Source organism: Erigeron canadensis, chromosome 4 (assembly GCF_010389155.1).
Source record: "Erigeron canadensis isolate Cc75 chromosome 4, C_canadensis_v1, whole genome shotgun sequence".
Classification (NCBI taxonomy): domain Eukaryota; kingdom Viridiplantae; phylum Streptophyta; class Magnoliopsida; order Asterales; family Asteraceae; genus Erigeron; species Erigeron canadensis.
In genome coordinates this window covers 38037038-38055787 of record NC_057764.1, presented here as the reverse complement: position 1 = coordinate 38055787, position 18750 = coordinate 38037038, and the positions used below count along the sequence as shown (strand labels likewise).

The 18750-nt window shown below is 32.3% G+C and overlaps 1 protein-coding gene and 2 pseudogenes across 2 annotated transcripts; 1 reads left to right on the top strand and 2 right to left on the bottom strand.

The window, feature by feature from the left end:
* Positions 1-710: 710 nt before the first annotated feature.
* Positions 711-5015, top strand: LOC122597858 (annotated as a pseudogene).
* A 60-nt stretch (positions 5016-5075) lies between these two features.
* On the bottom strand, positions 5076-8945 carry LOC122597552 (annotated as a pseudogene).
* Positions 8946-9806: 861 nt separating this feature from the next.
* Positions 9807-15556, bottom strand: LOC122595568 (probable sulfate transporter 3.5). 2 transcript variants are annotated; one of them, XM_043767952.1, is made up of 12 exons: positions 15172-15556; positions 14105-14312; positions 13803-13974; positions 13369-13434; positions 12941-13054; positions 12041-12157; positions 11698-11824; positions 11267-11553; positions 10968-11158; positions 10767-10849; positions 10427-10503; positions 9807-10333 (listed from the first exon to the last, which is right to left on the bottom strand). In XM_043767952.1, exons 1-12 carry the CDS (start codon positions 15488-15490, stop codon positions 10169-10171), a joined length of 1926 nt encoding a protein of 641 aa, XP_043623887.1. In that variant the 5' UTR covers positions 15491-15556; the 3' UTR covers positions 9807-10168. The 2 variants fall into 2 exon arrangements, with proteins under 2 accessions (XP_043623887.1, XP_043623888.1); XM_043767953.1 differs by having other exon boundaries at positions 14105-14325; positions 15172-15301.
* Positions 15557-18750: the final 3194 nt, after the last annotated feature.

Sequence of the window (18750 nt, the reverse complement as noted above, 5' to 3'; positions counted from 1 at the left end):
TACAATAAACATGTGATTTTTTTTATTTTTTAAGTAAACTACATTATTAAATTATATTCTACATTATTAAATTATATTTACCTTTCATAATAACACTCCACGCTTATGTTGTTTATATATTTGCAATTGAAACACACCAAAAGAATTTTTACGTTAACGATATTCAATCCAACATACCAAGAAATATGAGATCGTGCGTTCAAGTTTAATTAGAAACAAATCTTGTAAATTTTGTATGATGTATATATGAATGTTTCTATTTATGAGGAAAACAAACGAAAACATCAATGAGTCGAATATACATTATGGTATTGTTTGCATATACTTTCACAAGTTTAATGATTCGGTTGTTTGTTTAAAACTAGCTTAAACAGATAAAAACACATTTATTCAATATATGTTTACTTCTATATGGAGTAATGAAATTGTTTTCTTAAAGATATCTCTGATCATTTTAATAATTCTAATGTACATTTGTTGTCATGAAACACACTACTTCAATTTAACCCATAGATAAAAACAAAGATATATAAAAGTACCATGAAGCTAAAATAGTTAGATAAATATATGATAAGGTTGAAAGAGTACAAATTATATGAATGCAGGAGATATAAGTAGATAGAGAGCATTAAATGGGCTTGGACCCCACGTAACCCATATATAGATGGACGTCCAAAGGTAGTTAGGTTAGTTTTATAGGTTGGATGGATGGACGGATGGAAAGAGACAAGGGTGTGGTTCGAGGGTCACATACATGACCAAGCTTGGCTTCAAACAAATTTGTACCGACACTAGGTACAATCGTTACAGCACTTTGTACACATTTTTTATTTCATAAAGTGAAAAAAAAAGTGAATAATAGCAATAGAGTTGTTACTATTGTACTACAAATTTGCTCCAACATTATGCATTTATTTGAATTTAGTGAGGTCTTCTTTGGGTATGTTATTAGTGTTTACTTTTATAGCAGAACAAACTATAGACAATTGTTTTTTTGATCATTTATATAAGTTAGGCAACTAGAATACGTTTGCAGTTTTGCACAATGAAGGTTTTAGTTTTTCCTTCCCCCCCCCCCCCCCCCCCCCCCCCCCCCTTTTTTTTTTTATAATACAAAAATGATCAATTTGCTTATACATCTTAATTTTGGTACGTTGGTTGAATAATGTATAACAGATCTGCTATATATTGTATCACAATGAACTGGTGAACAACAATGTGGATGGATCATGGATGTTTAAGATTTCAATTTTTAGTCTTGTTATCTGGATTGAATTGTGTTTTTTCTTGTATTTGATAATAATGTCGTACGTTAAAAAAAAACACAATACTTATTATATGTGTCTATATCACCAATAATATATATCTTTATATGTGCAAAATCCTTTGTACTATAGAATGTAAGATTAATAAGTGATAGAGGAAAGCCACCAAAACAATAATGAAGCTGAGAATTATGAAGATTTGGTAGTCACGATCACGTTCACTTCAATTGCCGTTGTCCGTGGGACGATCACTAATTAACAAGGTTGTTTAGAGAGGTAAGTGTATAATTGTTGGGCCATGTAAGAGTTAAGTTATATATCTCACAAGTATCAAAGGTCTAATTCGAAAGATTTTATTTTTGACAAAATATATATGTATCTGAGAGGATGATGGTGCGTGCAATCTTATAAGTAGGGTATATGTATATCGATAATGGCACACAACAAACTTGTCGAAAAACTTCCTCCAAAAATTGAAAAACCATACTCTTTAACTCCACAAGTTAAAGTTCATAAATATCGTCAAAACTTCATTAAAATACTATATATTAAAAAACCATCACGCGGTCTATACATCGTCATTGGATTACACATTTATAGTTCATAAGGCTAGTGTATTCATATTTTATATATGCTAGATACAAATAGACACAACTGACTATTATCATTTAGGGTGATTAAGGAAAAGTAAGTCTCCATACGATACAACTGTAAAAAGAAAGTAAGAATACAACTTCTTACCCATTGATGTACAAAAGTTATATTTGTGGGTGTAAAACAAAAATATTTTAGGCAAATATGTTTTTTCGGTAAATGTTACCCCGATGAACTATATTTCAATAAAATCAATCAAAAAGGATTGGTACAAATACACACGACCGTGTATGTGTTCTCTAACTTAACAAGATAACCCGCTAGCCTAGCTAAGCCGATATGTTTACTTCACGCACATATCAACACCGAAATATATAATACGACTTCTCTTATATAGAAACACTTTTTCTTATGATTCTGACGACTAAAAATCTATACACCATTCTTTTCGAAAGATTTTCTGAAAAGGTATATATTGAATTGTTACTTTGTTAGGATTTTGGAACAGTTTGACTTGATGTAGGAGTAGGATTGCTCCTTGGGCAGTTGGGCTTTGTGATTGTTTGTAGGCAGCCCAAGACTCTCTTTATTTTTTGTATCATACTCAAATAAAGAAAAATCCCACGATGAATAAAGAAAAAGCCCAATATTAAGAAACTTTTCACCTACTATACGTAAGACCATAGGTAATCTATCAATAAACTAAAATAGAATTGACATGTTATTGAAATGATACGTGGCGTAATCCTTGATCGATAAGTGTCTTTTTAATTTATTTATTTTGTTAAATTAGTTTTTTAGTTTTATATAAATTCAGTTTTCTCATTAGACTTATAATGAAACTCTAACATGTGTGCTTTTAATTTATTTATTTTCTTAAATTAGTTTTTTTAGTTTTATATAAATTCAATTTCCTCATTAGATTTATAATTAAACTCTAAATTTTAGCTTATTAATACAAAAGACATTATAATCTTATTTGATTGATCTTTTTCTCATTAATAAATTGTCTTTTTTTTTTTTTTTTGAATTCTTCAACTCATATTACTTTTATGAATTATAATAAGTTATTAACATGAAGATTTCAAAAATTTGAGTTTACGATCCGAAATCACAAGCTATTTGACATCATCACTACGCTTACAAGTTTCGATTTTGACGTCGTTCTAAAAATATAAGGTAAATACAAAATTCAAACTAAAAATGTACTCCCTCCGTCCCAATTTAAATGTCATGTCGACTAACTTTGACCGTAAATAACTTTGTTTGTACTATATGTTAGTTGATGAAACTTATATGAACGAAAAGTACATTAAAAACTTAATCCATTCATATATTTTATATCAAGTGTTACATGACACAAACAAAGTTATTTACGGTCAAAGTTAGTCAACATGACAATTAAAATGGGACGGAGGGGTATTATATATATATATATATATATCATTTTAGTTTATTATAATTTACTTTCAATCATCGATTTATTTTAACAACAATTTATTTCATACTCAAAAATTATGTATGATGCGTATTCGAATTTCTTTATAATACCATCTATATAGTTACTCGTATTGATATTAGGACTAGTTTGTATATAAACAAAATATAAACCCCAGTTATGTTTATGAAATTTACACACAAACATTCAGCTATGGCGGTATCAATCGATAGTCGACCTGCTGCACCTAGATGGGCAGACTTAGCAGAAGAAGAAGATGACAGATGTGATTACGATTTCTTGTTGCCACCAAAACAAGTCATCGGACCAGACGAAAACGGGGTAAAGAAAGTGATCGAAAAAAAAAGAAAAAGTAAAGGTAACAACCACCTTATGCGTACGTAAAGTAGCTAATGCACGCGCTCTTGAGAGACGGTCTTGGGCTAAGTTTGGCGATAATTCTCAGTCGACGACCGTGGTTTCTAATGAGGATATTAGTTTAGAAATGCCCACAACTCCTGGTATGTTTGTTTGCTTTTATTTTTTATTTTTTTTAAAAAATAATTGTTCATTATATGTCGTTTTATTGAATCTGTGTTTTCTTTAAGATAAAGATTGTGCATTCAAATATTTAGGGTTAACTAACAACTATGCTGCTACCATTGATTTTCTTAAAAAAATTTTACATTCACACACATGCTTGAATTGATTGTGAGGGGGGGAATTAGAAGCATGGCGTTAAAACGAATTATGTGATGTTAAAATAACGTGTATTTTAATTAAAAAAATACTCTAATTCTTATAACGCACAAAATAAAATTTTATGATGTGGATCTGAACCCGACCCTCACCCTTCTAACTAAGGCCACTGCCAAATGGTTAATACGATTCAGTTTGTTAATCTGTTGACTTATACTCTTTTGGAATAGGTTTGACTTTTTAAACTGACTATCAATTTTGACTTATGGGTCTGATGTTTTGGGCTTGCTAACTTTGCACATTGTAATATAGGTTCTACAGCCGAAGACTCAAGCGCATCTGAAAATCCATTGACTCAAGTGTCAGGCGTTCTCATGGTATGCAGGATTTGCCAAAAGAAAAGTGACCATTGGACCGCAAAGTGCCCCTACAAGGATCTTGCGCAGTCAAGTGAGCGCAACCCTGCGGATTCATCAGCATCCTCTAGTGCTGCAGGCCCCTCCAAAGGAGTATACGTTCCACCCACCTTGCGTCATGGTGTACCAAGACCCACTTCTAGTGCTGACAAGAGACCTAGGAATGATGAAAACTCGGTTAGGGTCAGCAACCTTTCAGAGGACACCGAAGAGCCCAATTTGTGGGAGCTGTTCAGCTTAGTTGGCAACGTGTCCCGTGTTTATGTTGCAAAGGATCAGAGGACTGGAATGAGCCGAGGATATGGGTTTGTCAATTTTGTGAGTAGGGATGACGGTGAGAGAGCCATTGCTAAACTCAATGGGTACGGATATGATAACCTTATCTTGAGAGTTGAATGGGCCGCTCCTCGGGAAAATTAGTGTTTGTGCTCAATGGGTTAGCTTGGATTTTGAGATTTCTTTATTAAATTTGTTAGTTTGTTTATTAATCTGTTTTGAACTATAACTTTCCAAAAAACTTTGATTTGCTATTTATTTGTTTGGTACAAACTCTTTGTATTGCAACAATAGTCATGCATTTACAATAGCCACACAGATGACAAACATATGTGTTCTTTCCACCTAATTTCCGCAACACAAATGACTCAAAATGCTCTTCTATCGTTAATGATCTTTGCTACCACAAGTCTTTTACTGTGCAAGTGAAAATTTGCACCCTTCGATTGCATCTTGTATGGATAAAAACACACGTTCTTTCCCAATTTTGTCTATGAAGTTCGTTACGATCAACTTCTCCATTACCTCGAGTCTTGGATTTACTATGACAACCTGTAGTAAAACAATTGATTGCAACTACTCAGCAAAGTGGTTGTTGTCAACAGAAGAATATAAGGAATCCTAGATTTATCAGTACCTTGATTTCTTTCGCTTCTAGAGATCTACGAATCTCAATTAGAGTTTCTACACCAGTGATATCAATAGATGTAACACCTGGATAAATTAAAAAGCAAGCCTTACTATGTTAAATTCAGAGTATATAGTCAAGATTGCCTTTTAAAGTAATATTGATAGTAAGTAATTGACAACAGTTTTTAGTAAAAAAAAAAAAAAACTATGGATCTTACCTCCTAAGTCTAATAAAACATACTCCACATCATCTCCTTCAGCATCTTTATTAGCCTTTTCATCTCTAACCCATCTCAAAATCCTTCAAAAAATCACAAAATAATGAGAAAAAGAAAAGAGTCAGATTTCACTGTTAAATTTCAGATCTCTAATAATGCATAATGAAAATTCAAGATTTAATACCTTTCTCTAGTGTAACCAGAATTTGCAAAATAAATAGGAGAACCAAGTTGTAGAACTAGAGTCTTAGGAATGTTGATAGCACCAGGATATTGTTCCACATCACGATACAAGCCAGTGTCGGGTATGTTCCCAAGCTTTGAACTTGATGGTCTAGCTACGTACAAAAGGGCTCTAATTAAAGCTAAGCCCACCTATAAAAAAGAATGAATGTTTTCATTGCTAAATGTTTGATAGAACACAAGAGTTACATGTTTCAAGAACTATCAGAATAAATAGTATACCGACAACATGAGGCCAACATCCATGCTAATGAAAGCAACACCAAGGAAGGCAGCCATACAAATCAAGAAGTCAAATTTGTCGGTTTTGAATAGATGGTAAGCCTTATCATACTCTATGAGACCAAGCATTGCTGACATAATAATGGCAGCAAGAGCTACAAGAGGAGTGTAACTAAAGAGTGGTGCCAAGAAGAACAATGTTAGCATCATACATATTGCCATAACCACATTAGACATTTGTGTTTTACAGCCTGCGTTGTAATTCACTGCCGTTTTTGAAAAAGGCCCTGCAATATATAAAGAGAGAAGTAAATTGAAACTTTGATGAAATGGAAAGAGGTGAACAATTTTTTTAAAAAAGTTTAGAAAAGAATAAAGAACCTGTAGTTAAGTAACAGGAGGTTAAAGATCCAACAATGTTCATGAGTCCGAAAGCTACCATCTCTTTGTTACCATCAATTTGTTGATTTGCCATTAAGGCAAAGCTTCTTCCTATTGCTATTCCTTCCTGCAAAACAAACTGTGTTCTCAAAATCCCTTCTCCCGAAAGTATGGCTGTAAGTATATATGTATCACAATGACGCTATCAAGTCGATCGAAAAAATAAAGTTCAGATGGGACGTTCTATTTGAATTTAGTATGTCATAAACTATAAGAAATGTATACTTACAGCAAGAGCAACCAATGCTGTTATGACTCCTGCTTCAATAGGTGCAGATATATATTTTGGATTAAAATCCAAATTCTTGAAAGAGGGAGGATTAATTCCTCTCTTCAAGGGTCCCACCTTCAGTTGATTAACAATAAGAAGCATTAAAATTTAGTAGGTTAAGCCACCAGTTTCACTTTCGTGTCAGAGAATATAAGAAATTAATGTTTGTGTATAAGTTTATCGGGTGCTCTTATATCTGATCGGCTTTATAGCTGAGCCTCATTAGGCTTTAAGTCCAACATTGAGGTTGTAAAGTATCGAATTTAACATTCAACATTGGAGAATTTAAGCCTATGAGGCTATGCGTTACTATCTCTATTGTGTAAGTGGTTCTATGTGTTATTCCTTTTATTGCTAATTGGCTTTAGAAACCTCATTGGGCATAGTGGTGGGATAGATATTAGTCATACCAAGTTTTATAGAGCTTGAAAAAATTGGGCTAAATATCGGTCTTATCAAAAACTTATGGAAGTTTAAAAAAAAACTTACTATGGTGATGCCATATCTCTCTGCATCTATTGCATAAGCAAAGATGCATCCAATTGCGACAGCCAACATTGGGGCTATTGCTGACACCCAAAATAGCTTCGGTTTCTTTTGCTTCTGCAGAACCATTGATCATATATTAACAAAAATTACCATTTAAAACATAAATGAATAGCAATGATTTGCTAATGAAAATATGAAAGATAATTTTCAGGTTAGGAGCATAATCACTTGCATTGTGGCATCATAAGTTGTGCCACGAAATAGTGTCACTAAATAATAACTGTGTCTCTTTAGCATCGTTAACATTGAGCACGCTGAATTAAAGACAATAAAATTACGTGACAAGAGTTTAACGACCTATATTTAAGTGTTAGTACTTAGTACTTACCACCATTTTTGCCATATGAAGAAAGCTTAGGAAGATCACACCCACAAGTGTGCATTCCCATCTTATCTGCAAAACCATACAAGGAGATTAGGATATTGTTTTTTTAGAGTTTAAACTAAGTAGAGCTTTGTTTATTTCTATAGAATGTACAAATTAATTAGCTCTATATTACTAAATTATATATAGTTAGGGGTATATATAGAATACCTCATGTTTATACTTAAAGACGGCCCGTATGACAGATACAACATCAGTATGTGTAGTAAAATGCTTTAAACCAAAAATGCCTTTCAGTTGTTGAAGGCAAATGATTGTTGCTGTTCCTCCCATGAAGCCGGTGATTGTTGAATGTGACAAAAAATCAACCAATATTCCAAGCCTGTTTACATTTGACTATATATATGTTAGTATATATAGTTTAACATACACTGATCTGTTAGAAATCAAGATAAAATTTGTTTGTGTCAATGAGTTCACCGGAAAATGCCAAGAATCAGCTGAATTACACCGGATATGAGTGTAGCAGTGAAGATTAGATTAAGATAGAGTTGTGGATTATCGGCTTCATGCACTCTTTTTTCAATTGCATCAGCTATTATCAACGAGCTAGAAGCTACTGTTCCAACGGCTAGATGCTTTGAGTTCCCAAAAACTGCATAGATTAATGGGGGAACAAAACTCGAATCTGCATGTAAATCAGACACCTTGAGTTATGGATCAAAACATACAAAGTTTTCAGAACATATCAAAATGTTTGATCATGTGGTATTAAGATTTAGCGCACAATCTTCCATACCGGGTCGCCCTTTACAAAATTGGGTATTGCTTGATTTAGCACTCAAACTATCAATTTAAGTTATATAGTGCCCACTTTAATTTTTGTTGCATCTTCCCTTTTGTTAAATAAAATATAATTTAACTTTGCAAAATTCTCAAATCAGAGGATTTGAACAAATGTAGTTTGATTTATAAACATGCGACAAATTTATAAAACGATATATGCATTGGAAGGTAGCCTTACATAAACCGATGATGGGAGGAATATTAGCAAGCTTGGCGTAGCTAATGCCTTGAGGTATTGCAAGGCTAGCAATGGTGATTCCGGCTAAAAGATCGTATAAAAACACCTTGCTGCTATATGTAGGGAGCCATTGGAAAACCGGAACAAAATATTGTATGGCTTTCTTTGCCTTTACAGGCAATGTGTTGCCCTTGAAGTCATAAAATGGATCATCCGGGAACAAAGTTTCCTTCAAATCCGATTTAAACGCTTTTGAGAAACTTCTAGGGGCCGAAAAATTAACCTTGTCGGCCGCACCTCCTTCACCTTTCACCGGGTCCATTGGTATCATGTAATGCTGTAAGAAATAGTTAAAGTAATACAAAAATATATGTGTTTGTACGGAAAAGTATGTGTTGTAACTGAAAAGTGGGATGTCTAGAAAGGGAGATGAAAATTTGGTATATATAGAAGGTTAGTTAGAAAGGCGTAAAAAATTGAGATAATTGGATAAGATGTGAACTTTTAACCACTATTACGAGTAAGTTGAGATTGAAGGGATAAATTTGACTGATTCATACATATATTAGTTCTACTATACTATATATAGGTTTTTAATCCACATATAATTAGCTAGCTCGCATGGATAAATAATTGACATGTTCAAAGCAAAATGCTTATCCATTGGAGCGAGATTCATGGTGATCATTTCACTAATTAGTAGCCTTATACGACTTTTATGTGGCTTCCAAAAGAATAGTGTATTAATTAGGAAGAGTTAATGAAAGAATTTTTTATGAGAAGAACAAATTGTGACGTTGACCATGATGACATTTGTTTCATATATGGAACTATGGAAGAACAAATATATATTCAACGCAAGCTAAAACAATAATATGCACAAGGAGACTTGGAAGAACAAGAATTGTCATACAAAACTATGACAATTTCAAAAATACATCATGACCTGGATATGGATTTGGTGAGTTTTTTGAGCGAGTTGGAAGTTGGAACACATGTCATGGTGGGCCGGCCTATATGGTACTGAGCCCATGAAAATGGATTTGCTTGTTAATGGCCGAGAATACAATTATGGCCTTACGGCATAACTTTTGATGTTTTCTTTGGCTAATATTTTGTTAGAATTTTCTATATTTATAAAGTAATACCGAGCAAATGTGTTGCATAAGTTTTACTTACGATAAACCAAAAAACATTACAAATGAAAATTAAATTTTTATTAAAATAGTACAAAATACATTAAATAAAGTTATAACTCACTAATGGCACGTACAATGTACATTTCAACATTTTACCTGATCTTATAAGATACAAAGACCAGTGAGATAATTTTTACATAAAAACGCTCTAGCCAGTACTTCCTATGTAGATTTCCAATTCCAAACACACAATTTGTAGGTCTATTGCTTATTATTCTAGTAAAAACTTTTGTTTTACAAAAAATGATTCATGCATTTTCAATTAACCACGCACATGATATATAGATACAGTTAAGCAATATGTTATTTTCATATTGGTTGTTCCTGCAGTTAAAGTGATACTGATTTCTTTTTAACTTCAAGGTTCATCGTGAACAAAATCCTTCGGGCGAGTGAGCGAAAATCTGCATCCCTCAATTGCATCTTCGATAGATAGAAATACACGTTCTTTCCCGATTTTGTCAATGAACTTTGTAACAATCAACTTCTCCATGACCTCTAGTCTTGGATTTACTATCACAACCTGTACTACATAAAAAAAAAATGATTAACTACAGTTACAACTTGATAAACATGAGTTAATTAAGAATGTTATGAATTGACGTATGCCAATTACCTTGATTTCCTTGACCTCTAAACTTCTGCAAACTTCAACTAAGGCTTCGACACCGGTGATATCAATAGATGTAACACCTGAAAAGATTTTGACATTGGAAGGAGTAATTATATATTGGGTGAAACATTGATAAGTGAAAAGCTTGGACACAACACTTCTATTCCACTTGATTTTTGTGTAAAAGGTTATTAATTAAGCTACAATCCATATAGTTCCATATATACATTTAAGATATATAGAAAAAAGAATGAAAACATGGCATGAAGGAATATATGGTTACAAGATAATCAAGAATAATTAGTTGATAGGATATAGCTAGTCAAAATCCTTTGGATCTTACCTCCCAAATCTAATAGAACATACTCAACATCATCTCCTTGTAAATCTTTATTGGCCTTTTCATCTCTAACCCATCTCAAAATCCTTCAAAATATCCCAAAATCATTGAAGGTTAGTACATCATAAGGTTTCAAATATTAAACTACATTTCATACCTCTATATACAAATCAAGATATTAGATAAGCAATGATATATATGAACCTTTCTCTTATGTAGCCGGCATTAGCAAAGTAGATTGGAGAACCAAGTTGCAAAATTAGAGTCTTGGGAATTCCAGTGGCCCCAGGATACTGTTCTACATCGCGATATAAATCAGTATCTGGTATATTACCAAGCTTTGAACTTGCTGGCCTTGCTACATACAGTAAGGCTCTCAGCAATGCTAACCCCACCTAACAAATTAATTAGTAACGAGACATTCCGTTTATGTAAGTATATGTATACAACATAAGAATTGAATAGTTTAAGGGTTACTAGCTAGAAGAACAATATAAATATACCGATAACATGAGGCCAACGTCCATGCTAATGAAGGCAACACCAAAGAAAGCGATCATGCAAATGGTGAAATCAAACTTGTCGGTTTTGTATAAATGGTATGCTTTTTCATACTCAATCAGACCAAGCATTGCTGACATGATAATGGCCGAAAGAGCAACAAGAGGGGTGTAACGAAAGACGGGTGCCAGGAAGAGTAATGTTAACATCATACATATCGACATGACTACATTAGCCATTTGTGTCTTACATCCTGCGTTGTAATTTACTGCGGTTTTTGAAAAGGGTCCTAAAACAAACAAAAGGAGCTATATTAATAAGATGTCCAATTGTTGTATATATAGTTGTTATGTGCTGATAAATTGTATTAATACTACGAGTATTTGTTTATTGAGAGAACATTGGGGAAAAAAAGGAAAGATTAAAAAAACACCTGTAGTTAGGTAGCAAGAAGTGAAAGATCCAATAATATTCATGAGACCAAAAGCTATCATCTCTTTGTTACCATCTACTTGCTCATTTTCCATTATTGCAAAGCTTCTTCCAATTGCAATTCCTTCCTAAAAACCCCAAATTCAAACGTGACCTTTTTTTAGATAATAATAAATCTAGATATCTAAAGGGAACTTGTTCTTGAGATATTCTTAGGATAAAGATTATCCGGTAACATTGGGCACTAACAATATGGTAATAAATTAGTGTTGTTAGTTATCCATTTGTATGTTTATCATTGAGTACTATATATTTAGCATACAAATAATAAAACTTGTACTTACTGCAAGAGCAATCATGGCTGTTATGAGGCCTGCTTGAATTGGCGCTGATATATATTTGGGATCAAAATTCAATTTTTTTAGCGAAGAAGGATTTATTCCTCTTTTCAATTCACCCACCTGCATTATCCAATTAAATTCGATTATATTAATTCAAGTAAATAGAGAAAGCATATATTATAGAACTTCACCATACGTTCTTAATGACTAGAAGTGCATGTGTTTAATTAGTAATGCGCGTGTTTCAAGTTGTTACCAAGGACACAAAACTAAAAACTTGGGGTGACACCCAGTTCATATAATTAATAAAATTCGTGTACTTAAACAATACGGTATAATTTTAAAATACAATTAAAACTTTTTATAATGGAGTAAGCTAGTATAATTTTGTAAGCGTTGGATTAGAACTAAATTTGATATGTAGAATTATATGATGGAAGGTCTGGATCGAATTCAGATGTCTTATTATTCGTTTAGTGATTGATGGTTGACAATTGACAAAAGTATGGTATTGCTACCGATTGAGAAAATTACAATAATAATTTGGTGGAAACATTTGATAGTGGGACTAAACTTTCTACTGATAGTCTTTATGTAGGTCCAGCATACATATGAAACGTGACATTTGTAGTCAAAATATGGATACTTTCTATCAAATCCAACAACTTTGACGTAAATGTCACATTAAATTTAAATATAATTAAGTTTTTTTTTTAATTTTGTTTATAGATTAAGGTTATTTATATACTCCTACTGATATTATTTCAATTCAACCACTTTTTTTTTTTTTTTTTTTTTTTTTTTATAGATTTGTGCCTATATATCATATGCTGTATATAAATCGATAGATCTGTACGTTTATTCAAACTTTTGGGAATTGATCGAGAATACGAAACTACTTACTATTGCAATGCCATGTTTCTCGGCGTGGGATACATAGGCAAAGACACATCCAACTGCAACGACCACCATTGGAGCTATCGCTGACACCCAAAATAACTTTGGTTTCTTTTGCTTCTGTAGATCGATTTACATTCATGTAAGTATTAATCAAAACACAATAAAACAAAAAAACCTACGTATATATATATGTGTGTGCGCGCGCACGCACGCTTTAATTATATACCGTCAGGAAAATGTTTACGACAAAGTGAAGTCATGTCAGGCTTCGATCTCTTATGTTTTTTTTTTCTTTCTAAATGTTGTTGACGTTCCTTGATTTCTCATATTTAAAGTTACAAATTAAATAGTGTATTTACTCCGTATATTAACTTAGCTATATATATCTATCACAAATTAATGATTAATTTGGAGTGTCACGCTAGACTTACCACAAATCTTGTAAACTGGAGAAACACCAAGAATACTACGCCAACAACCGTGCTTTCCCATCTTATCTGTTGAACAGATTAATACAAGAATTAAGTTAGATAATTCTGTTCTTAATTATACAAAAGTAAATCACTACTTTAAACACTTGCATATGTACGTGTGAACTGTTTTTTAATTTATAAAGCCTTAATTGATATGATTATGACTTAATCAAAATGCATGCTTCAATTAATTTGCAATATATCAAATCAAACACGTAAACAAAAGTTGTGATAAACATAAATGACGATACATGCAATATATGATAGGCAAAAAGCCAAAAACAAAAAAAACTTACATGCACCTGATTAATTAACTGTTAGAAGTTTAATTTTCTGCATAAGTAATTAAGTATGTCTTAATTAGATCGACTAGAGTATATATATTTAATTACCTCTTTCCGATTCTTGACGATGGCCTGTATAACAGATACCATATCGGTATGAGTAGTAAAATGCTTCAAACCCAAAATTCCTTTTAATTGTTGAAGGCAGATAAGAGTTGCTGTCCCTCCCATGAAGCCAGTAATCGTAGAATGCGACAAGAAATCTACCAATATTCCAAGCCTGACGATAATATATATATATATGTTTTCCATTCAGTTAAGTATAGTACGTACGTAGTTATATATAAAGCTAGCTAGCTAGCTAGCTAGCTAGATTTGTGTATGTCGATCAAATTAATTAGCTCACGTACCGAAAAACACCAAGAATCAATTGAGTTACACCAGAGATGAGAGTAGCGGTGAAGACTAGACTAAGATAGAGTTCGGGATTTTGGATTGGGTCAACTTTTGTCTCGATGGTTGCAGCTATGATTAACGAGCTTGCAGCTACTGTTCCAACGGCTAGATGCTTTGAACTCCCAAACACTGAGTAGATTAGAGGGGGAACGAAACTCGAATCTGCACACACAAGCTAGATTTGAAAATAATGCTTGCTTGCTTGGATTTAATTATACTAATTAATGCATATATACATACAATGATAATGTTAAAGCATTAATTTGGATTTGATACTAAAATTACTCCGTTGAAATCATTAACTAAGTAATTTTACACCCCTAAAATTAAAGAAAGTTGGCTGTATTTAGCATTTTCAATTTCGATCTTTATAATAGATAGATACCATGCATAATTTTAGATCGTTACTTCAGAAGAAAACTGATACTCAGAATTATTATAATTTTTCTTTTCAAAGAAAATTAATCAATTTTTTTCGCGAACATTCAGTCGGTATATATGATATCAGAAAAACCTCACCGTATAATAGTGAAATCTTAACAAGACGTTGACCATGGGTCGTTACAAGTATTCGTAAGAAAAACTTAAAACCTTATCCCAGAGAATCACACTGATGACATTAGGTAAAACCAAAAGTGTTGGCCGACCATCATTGGCAAATAATTCAATTACTTAGTTTCCTTACACTACATTCTCTGAGTTGTTTATATAATTAATGAAAAAGGCAAAAAAGGGAAGAGAAATAATAAGAAAAACTTCATTTATAAGTAAATTAATAAATTCATATTTATTAACTAGCTAACAAAATAATTTAAGTTTTAAATTAAAAAAAAATAAAATTTGATAGAGTATAGCATTGAATACACATTAAATTAAAATTAGCTAAAAATTGCGAGGAATAAGCTAAAATTTCGACTACCCTTCATTATATATGGAATGTGCATTAATTCGGTAGATAACGTTAATTAAGTTGTTTCGATCGAGTGACAATGAATTGAGAAATTAGAAATTAATTACTTACACAAACCGACGATTGGTTGGATGTTAGCAAGTTTGGCATAGCTAATTCCTTGGGGAATAGCGAGGCTAGCAATAGTAATTCCGGCTAAAAGATCATACATAAACAGTTTACGACTATATTTAGGAAGCCATGCAAATATCGGAACGAAATACTGTATGGCTTTCTTAGCCTTTATGGGTAAGGGCTTCCCTTTGAAGTCATGGAAGGGATCATCAGGGAAGAAAGTTTCTTTTAAATCCGACTTGAACGTTTTCAAGAAGCTTCTGGGGGGATCGAAGTTCACCTTGTGACATGTCTCTCCATTGACGACCGGCGCCATATATATATACTTATTAAATTTATATATTTTAATATATGTATGGAGATAGAGAGAGAGATAGATCGATTAGCTAGAAAGGGGTATTGGAAAGCATGAAGGCAATGGGGTATATATAGAAGGTCGGAGGGAAAAGAATCAAAGACGAGAATAAAGGCAGATTTTGGATAAATATACAAATACAAATTAGCCACTATATATGTTGACACTAATGAAGTTGATTTGGACTTTAATTCAGATGTTAGTTTTGCTTTTCTAAAGGTATTTACTATTACGTGAGTTGTAAATTTACATTTTTTTTTTTAATGTTAAAGATATACTCGGTTTCGATCCCCTATTTACCAGAAAAATAACGTTAAAGAAAAAAAAATTTAGATCCCGACCTCCCACCGAAAATAACCTAACTTCTCCACTGTTCAAACTAATCATAATCATTAAATTTTATAATTAATGGACACAATTGATAATGGCAAAATTGTAAATAAATTGAACATTACATTACGTTGTTTTAGAGATTAAAGGGCAAAAAAATAATTTGGAATATAACCATTTTATCAAAACCGTCCTTATATACATGATATACTGATGGTTTAAACTAAAAAAAAAAAAGAGAGAAAATACACACTCACATCCTTAACCGGCGGCCATCACAACTAATTATAATATCAAAAGTATTCACAACTTAAATCCTTTTAATCCCTTAAAATCAATTTGCTGCAATTAGTTAATATATCCTATCAATTTGTGGAATTGCGGCTCAAGTATTTGTTCTGCGGTTAGTGGTTTCGAAATTGAAACAACAATTAACGTTTCATTGCAATTGGAATTTCAATGGCTTAATTTCGATTAGTATACTATTTTTGTATTTTAAACTACATGATTTTAATATTTATTTTTTGGTTGTTAATCAAAAGTGTTTTTTTCTTGTTATGTGATTGTAGTTTTGTTTGATGAAGAAATAATCGGATCAGGTATTTTGCCATCCATCAACAAACAAGTTTACAAATATTGAAGATGCAATTGGGCATAAGATCATATGTGCATGAGTAATCGTAGTAGCATATATGTGTATGAATATTGCTATGAGCATATGTATGCACTTAGTTTGTTTTGTAAGATATTGTATTTGTGCCCATGTGCACATATGTACAATTATGATCATATATGTATGTAAATAAATTAGTTGGTTATTGCAATTATGATTATATATGAATGAAACTAAATTAGTTTGTGATCACATGTGCATGATTAGTCATATTAATGATCGTGCATTAACAACCATATTGGTGATCACATGTGCACAATATATGAAAAATACAATATTACCTCTGTAATTATTAATGGAAAAAGATTCTTAAAGGTTCTTGTTTTTTTAAAGGTTTTAAAATAACCTTTCCTAGGCTACATTATATATTATTAAAAAATAAAATGGCTACATTATATATATATATATGAGAACAATCAAATAAGTACAGTTTTAAAATAAGAACGGTGAGAACACCTTTAAAACATCATTTTGATGCATTAAAAGTCTATAAAACTGACATAGTGCATAACTAATTATCATTATTTAAGTGTTTAACAACATATTGATTAATCAAAATCGAAAAAATCATGTTTTTTTATTGGATGCATCATTTTGATGATTATGCATCCAAGATGGATGCTCAAAACAAAAAACATGATTATTTCGATTTTGACGGATGAATGTGTTGTTAAACACTTAAATAAATATAATTAGTTCTGCACTATGTTAGTTTTATGGACTTTTAATGCATCAAAATGATGTTTTTAAGGTGTTCTCACCGTTCTTATTTTAAGAGTGCTCTCACCGGAGTGTTACCCTATATATATATATATATATATATATATTATTTTCCTTAAATTAATCTTTAAATTTACTAATGTAAATCTTTTCTATATCTAGTCTTTTTGACGATCTTAATTCAAACCAATGGCTTAAACTCAAGTGGCCAGAGATATTTTTTATGTCCACTATGTGGATCTAGGTAGGGTGTTATCTCGGGCAAGCTCGAGCTTGGCTCGATAGCTCGATGAGCTTTCATTTTGTAGGCTCGAGCTCGACTTGGTATAGTAAAATATGGCTCGAGCTCGACTCGGAAAAGGTCTAAGCTTAGCTTGTTATGTCAATAAATATGGCTCGAGTTCAGCTCGAAACTCCAAAAGCTCGACAAGACTTGACTATTCAAGTATTATATATACAAATAGATACATAATATATTGAAAGCTCGATAAGTATTCCAGTCGAGCTATGTAAAAAAGTTCGACTAGATAATTATTTCGAGCTTGATTTTAAGGCTCGATCTCGAGCTCGAGTTCGATAATAGCTCGACTCGATCAAGTCGAGCTCGAGTTGCTCAAAAAAAGCTAGGCCCGTTGGTAGCCCTAGTCCCGGGGGTGACTTTACCCAGAGTCGCGTGTTCATGCCTTGGGGTTCTCATCTAAAAGGTATTTTCCATGAGGTCCATAATATTTTAGTTAAAATTATCTCCAATACGTCTGAATCGAAACTCACTTTAAAAAAAAATAAAAAAGAAAAATTGAGGAATAATAAATATTAGTAATACAGAATGTTCAATTCTCTAACGACGCACAAGAGTGGTGCTACTGCTGTGGGTTCGCTTCGAGAATTTCGAGTGAATTAAGTGTATTAGTTGAACACTTTAATGGATTCAGAGAAGACAACAGAAGATTAATTTCAACAGGAATCATTGTTTTTTTACTTCCGTCTGATCTAGGCTGCTGGACTATTAGATATATGCAGTGATGTTCAGCGGTTTCATTTATGGTTTTTGCAGTTGCCTTATCAATACCGAACCAAATTTTACGATGATTTAATTTGGTTTCAAATATGGTTTTTAACAAAACTGTTTACATAAAAGAAGGAATAGGGTATAAAGTTCGTTTCATTTTTTAATAAAGAAAACACATGCTCCAAAAGAGTTTGAGATTAACTTTTGTGGTAAAAGGCATGTTGTTTTATGCTAGATGTTCTTTACGCAGTTAATCAACACATACTTATTATAGCTTTGAATGGTTTATGTCTTTTTAAGGTTATTAAAATGGTTACTGATAATTGTGTATTTGTGTGTGTGCTTGATGGTTCCAACTTCCAAACGATAATTCTTTAACTTTTAATTTTAAGAATGCGAATTATTGAATTATTCGTAAATGTCGGGTAGTCTATAGTATACGATGTATCAACTGAGTCTGTGTTATAGATCCCTCGCAGTATTTATCCT

Bases quoted from the DNA above. Each gene is read 5' to 3' on its own strand.
- LOC122595568 (XM_043767952.1), bottom strand. From the start codon at position 15,490: ATGGCGCCGGTCGTCAATGGAGAGACATGTCACAAGGTGAACTTCGAT. The intron at 13,435-13,802 runs GTAATTAAATAT...TCTGTTCAACAG, and splicing joins TCGTCAAGAATCGGAAAGAG to ATAAGATGGGAAAGCACGGT. The intron at 11,159-11,266 runs GTATATTTATAT...TTAATTTGTTAG, and splicing joins ACGTTGGCCTCATGTTATCG to GTGGGGTTAGCATTGCTGAG.